Here is a 6032-nt window from a genome sequence, read left to right as displayed (position 1 = left end):
ATGAGTGCAGTTGGTCTCTGTGCGCATAGTCCTATTTTTCCATTTGATATTTATGATTAAAGGAACACTGGCATGAGATAATTTATTATAATCAAATACAAAATACTGCTATATAAATTGCAACGCTGCGTATACAGCATCTGGCTGCATGTAATTAGACGCAGTTAAGATATGTGAATCCCAGCCACAGGAAGACATAATTCTTCTTCAAGGTCACCGTAACCTGCTCAAGGTCACCATAACCTGCTCAGCGTGACACAGAGCTGTAGTGCACAGATGCTGTACAGTGGTAGGAGTAGAGCCCATTGACTGTGTGCCGGGGGACTGTGACTGGGGGCGACAGTGGTACAATAGGTAGAGAAGTTGTTAAGTAATCAAAAGGTTGCTACTTCGGACTCTGTCGAATTGCCCTTGAGCAAGACACTGAATCCCTAATTGCTCCTGATGTGCAGTGTGCCATCAGTGTAAAATGGAAAATGTGTACATCCTTGTAAGTCGCTTTGGATAAAAGCATCTGCCAAATGACGAAATGTAAACTAAACGTGAATCAAATATGTGCCCTTCTAACCTACGTAGGACAGGTAGGGTTTAATCCAGTGGTTCACACAGGTAGGGTCCACCTGAAGCCAGTGGGTCCCCCAGGTAGGGTTCACCTGAAGCCAGTTGTTCACGCAGGTAGGGTTCACCTGAAGCCAGTGGTTCACACAGGTAGGGTCCACCTGAAGCCAGTGGGTCCCACAGATAGAGTTCTCCTGAAGCCAGTGGGTCCCACAGCTGGCGTGGAACTGGTGTTAGGAAATCAGAACCACTTGCTCACTTGCTCCCCTCTCCATCCATGTCATCTGCTAAACAGATACACAGAGTGGGAGGCCATTGCGCGGGAGGAGGGAGGCCATCAGTGATATGTTCAGTGAGGGGGTTTGTAACTCTCAAACAAAATGTCGTCTGCAGAGTCCTCGATGCTGGGCCGTATCGAAGGCAGCTCCAGCTCACTCTGAGCAGGACAAAACTGAGATATGCACTGCAAAAATGCTTTTCTAACCTAGTGTTATTACTCTTATATTGAGATGAAAAAATCTAGTTGGTCTTGTTTCTTGCTAAATTGCACTTACCTAGTGCTTTCTTGGTAAGGTTATTTTTACCTATTTCAAGCAAATATTTCTTATTTTAAGAAATCTTAACAAGCCAAATTTGCTTAACGCACTGGCAGCCAAATTTGCTTGTTTTAAGCAAAATCCTGCTTAAATATGTAATTATTTGTCTTAAATCTAGAGGGGCATTTTTTGCAGTGTGTGCAGTTTATCTGCGTGATCCAACCCTTCTGTGGAGCGGTTGTAGTACTCCGCACAGTTTGGTTTTCTGAAAACCCTGTAGCCATCACACCCCTTAGTCCGCACTCATGAATTGATGACATTTGTACTGTTGTCATTTTCAGTGCAGAGGACACCTGTACCACAAAAGGGAGAGGTAAGTGGTCAGTGAGGGCCTGTGAAAAGGCGAAGTCCCTCCCCCTTCTCACTGTGGTCCATGAGGGAAGAAGGACTGGACTCCACTACCTAAATGGTTGGGTCCGGATTCCCCCCCCACTGTGGAGGGGTCCAATTACCTCTTAATTGGACCAAGGTGGCCCTACTTAAGTTGCACCTCATTGTTTGAGAGGGGAGGACAGACTGAACATGCTGGATTGAGCTTGGACAAGGTACTAGACCAAACCTGAATGCTCAGAGGGGTACCTTGTCTAGTACGGGCTTTAGCATGTTCAGTTTGTGTTTGTATGTTTTTTTTTTTTAAACCCCGTTGTAAATAAATCTAGCTATTTTTATGGAAGCCACTGTCTCCTGCGTCGTGTGTTCGTGCAACCCCATTCTACCACGCTTCTTCCCACATGGTGAGGTGGCCGGCTCAGGCCTTTCTCACAGGGCCTGAAGGTCATAAGGTGTGTGCATTCCTTTCCTATCCACACATACAGTAGGCCTACCACACACAGCTGTGTTTTGATGGTGGAGTACTTCAAACAGACTATATAACATGTTTTAAACGTGTACATACTAGTTTAATTTACAAATTACACTCAATAAGTCATCCACAACAACAACTATACATGTGATCTATACATGGAAATGCATTTCTTTTTCGCCTGGAACGCCTGGAATGCGCACAGTTACTCTGTCTGGTAGAACGGGCCTCTCTCACTCTTTCACATATGAATCCCATTAAAAACCACATGGGAAAGAACACATTTTCATTCATACTCAGTCTTCCATACCGATTAATAAACAGGTGTGTGTATTCCCGTCTAACTGCAGCCTATTTAACAGGATGCTACTGCGCTCAGACCTCCGCAAGTGGTGTGTAAAACATGCAAGGTGTCACACCAGTTAACAGAGCTATGAACTATACTTGTTATCTCAAGTTTAGGGAACCATCTTAACAGATTTGCTTGTGTGTGTGATATGAACACATTTTAATATGAAGTGAATATATATATAATGAACATGATGGGGGGGGGGTTGTTTTATTTAAAGGGTTGTCAACAAACAAACATAAAGTACCTGACACATAAACTTGGGTGAAAATGTTCCTCATTCGTTTTCAGAATGGCGGTTTAGGAATTGACCTGCAAAGTAAAAAGAGGAAAAAGTTAAATTATTCTGAATTGATCATACTTGTCTGACGAGGTAAAATATTGATGTCAACATGGCTGTGAGCTATCTGTTAATTGGGGCCAGAGGGCCAAATAGCTGGGTATCATATGACCTCTCTCTGATCCGCTCACACCAGAAGACCTCTGAGGAACCGTTTGCATTGACAGCATTCCTGCAACACCTGGTTGCTTGCTACAACATCTCTCACTGGCACAGGGTGTTTGTGAACTCCAAGTAACATCAGGGTGTTAGCTACACATCCAGTGCTATGATGAAGCTATATTTACACACCAAAAATGTTGAATAAGTTAATAGTCTTTTTTTAAATGTGGTTCCTTATGGATTTGGAAGCCTGACATATAGAATATTTTAGACACAGTTTAGCCAGGCTACAGTGCAAGAAAAGTCATGTTTCTTTTTCAATAGTCTTTCTCGAAAAATGTTGCTCATATTTGCAGACTCTGTTGTAAACATGATCAGTTTCTAAAACAATTGAAATGTGTTAAACAGGTTCATTAAAAATCCTTCCTAGGGTTGGCTGTAGGACAGGTTGTCTAGGCCTACTGTTCACGAGGTCCATGTAATGGATCGTCTCGATGTGTACGGGAAGACCGGACGTCTGTTTGCAACTCCCAATAAATGTAAACATGTAGGCTAGATGTAGAAGGTAGGCTATTTTATGACGAGATAAGTTGCCATTGTATTATATTTCATTTAGTTTTAAGGGTCTGAAACATTTACCTTTACAAATTTGCAAAAAAAATAAAATTGTAAGGGTGAAAAACACGTTTTGCACGGCACTGCAGGCTACTTCAGTTATTATCATTGAATTGAACTTAAATTCATGCTTCATGCAGATAGTGCAGTCTGCAGAGCCATCTATTGGCCATTTAGAGACAGCAGATTTGCGGTTTTACAGTTTTATTTGTTTAAAGATGTGAGAGGAGAATATAACAAAATGTTTATTTTTGTTGTTGTAATAATCATTTATTCTGAATCCCATGTTTCTCTGAGAAAAGTAAATGTAATAACTGGTGAAGGATTTTCGCTAGTAGGCTAATCGTTAATCACAATGAGGCTTTTAACTAGACTGGCAGGTATGTCGTGGCAAATTTACATGGGAACTTTGCCTGTGGGGAAGGTCTTGCAACAACTTGAGTGTTCCAAGTGCAGAGTTGATAAAGGCAGCGAAGTGAAGTCGTGCCCTCCATTTTAGAACCCACATATGACCCAACAAGTTAATATATACATCTTCTTGTGTTTTTAACCAAACAAGGAAGCATGGCTAGCCCAAATAGGATTCTTATCAAAGGTGGAAAAATCGTGAACGAAGATTCCACCCAACTAGGTGATGTGTACATTGAAGACGGAAAGATTGTGGCGGTCGGATTAAATCTGCATTTACCCGATGGAGTGCGGGTCATTGATGCCCGGGACAAATTGGTGTTGCCAGGAGGCATCGACACGCACACTCATATGGAGTTGGCATTTATGGGCACTAAAGCTGTGGATGACTTTCACATTGGAACCAAGGTAAAGGCGAAGTGCAGCCTGACTTTATGATGTTGCCTGTTATAGTTTCAGATCGTAGTGGAAACACGCAAACATTCCTTTCACTTTCAAAAATATGTTAATTTGTAATTAAACCCGGACTATGATGGATCTATGTTGTCTCCGTTATTCCATCAACCAACTTTACTGACTTTGTAAGAAGTCTAGAGCATGTAAACAGACAGCACTCACTCGCATGCATGTTCTGGATATCTAAAATCCCTTATTGTGCATTTTTTTTTGTTGGCCTAAATCACATGTGACAAACACATGTTGCTTGTTTGAATAAATAAGCGAGTAATTGGCTGCACAAACAACCCTGTTAAATGCGTTCGTATTTTTTCATGATATTACTTCTGACAGTGTCACAAGGAGTTCTTTGAGAACAGTTATTTTGAGCACTGCAGGGGTTATTGCTGCTTACACCTGAGACTGGTCTGCATAACCCTAAGTCTTCACATGAAACACAACCATCCAAAGGTTAAAACATATTTGTCTGTGGTTCAGAGTTCTTCTCCCGTCGTCCAACCATGAAAGATAGCAAGCAGTGCAAATAAACCTCACTGCAGCAACATGTTAGTTCACAAGTTCTCTCATGTCTCATATACCCCAGGCTGGTTGCCTTACAAATGGGGTCATCCCACCATTAAATCAGAATCAGGTTGAAAGGAGTCCATATTGCAGGCGCAGGATGGCAATCTCATAGCATTCTATACTAATTTGTGATCTCAGTTAATCTGCTTGATTGCATATTATATAACTGCAAGTTGTTGTTTAGTGTTAAGGTTAGCATCAAGGCTAGATGTTATGTTTGCCCTGGCCCTGGTATGTCTGAGGCAGCTGCATCTCAAGGAGTCTCAAGGAGTTCATACAGTGCTGTTCAAACGTGCTTTCACGCCTTTACAGAGAAGAGAGTAGAGCGGGCTGACAAGATTATAAAACATAGAATATGGGGATATGCGTGAGAGATTATGCGTATGTGGGGTTGCTTAACAGGAAAGCCTGTTTGTGCATGATTGTGCAATCTTGTGGCTTCCTTAAATAGCTCTAGAAGCCATTTAAACATTTGGACCGACAAGGAAATCTACAGTGGCAGACACGGTCCTCAGTGGCAGACTCTCTATACACTGGTAGACCCGCTCCTCAGTAGCAGAACCGCACCGCAGTGGCAGAACCGCTCTAAAGTGGTAGACCCGCTCCTCAGTGGTAGACCCGCTCCTCAGTAGCAGACCCGCTCCTCAGTAACAGACCCGCTCTACATTGGTAGACCCGCTCCTCAGTAACAGAACCGCTCCTCAGTAACAGACCCGCTCTAAAGTGGTAGACCCGCTCCTCAGTGGCAGAACCGCTCCTCAGTAGCAGACCCGCTCTAAAGTGGCAGAACCGCTCCTCAGTAGCAGACCCGCTCCTCAGTATCAGACCCGCTCCTCAGTGGCAGAACCGCTCTAAAGTGGTAGACCCGCACCGCAGTAACAGAACCAAACCGCAGTGGCAGAACCGCTCTAAAGTGGTAGACCCGCTCCTCAGTAGCAGAACCAAACCGCAGTGGCAGAACCGCTCTAAAGTGGTAGACCCGCTCCTCAGTAACAGAACCAAACCGCAGTGGCAGAACCGCTCTAAAGTGGTAGACCCGCTCCTCAGTGGCAGACCCGCACCGCAGTGGTAGACCCGCTCCTCAGTAACAGACCCGCTCTACATTGGTAGACCCGCTCCTCAGTAGCAGAACCGCTCCTCAGTATCAGACCCGCTCCTCAGTAGCAGACCCGCTCCTCAGTAGCAGACCCGCTCCTCAGTATCAGACCCGCTCCTCAGTAGCAGACCCGCTCCTCAGTAACA

At 43.9% G+C, this 6032-nt stretch overlaps 1 protein-coding gene across 1 annotated transcript in view; it reads left to right on the top strand.

Annotated features, from left to right (window-relative positions):
* Positions 1-3926: 3926 nt before the first annotated feature.
* The window catches only part of dpys (dihydropyrimidinase), a gene marked incomplete at both ends in the record, with an annotated part of 19571 nt that continues 17465 nt past the window's right edge, over positions 3927-6032 (top strand). The window contains one exon of the mRNA XM_080857704.1: positions 3927-4178. Within this exon, the coding sequence (XP_080713830.1) occupies positions 3927-4178 (252 nt within the window). The remainder of the gene's footprint in view (positions 4179-6032) is intronic.

Source organism: Sprattus sprattus (assembly GCF_963457725.1).
Source record: "Sprattus sprattus genome assembly, chromosome: 19".
NCBI classification, from domain to species: Eukaryota; Metazoa; Chordata; class Actinopteri; order Clupeiformes; family Clupeidae; genus Sprattus; species Sprattus sprattus.
This window is presented reverse-complemented; position numbering and strand designations above follow the sequence as displayed.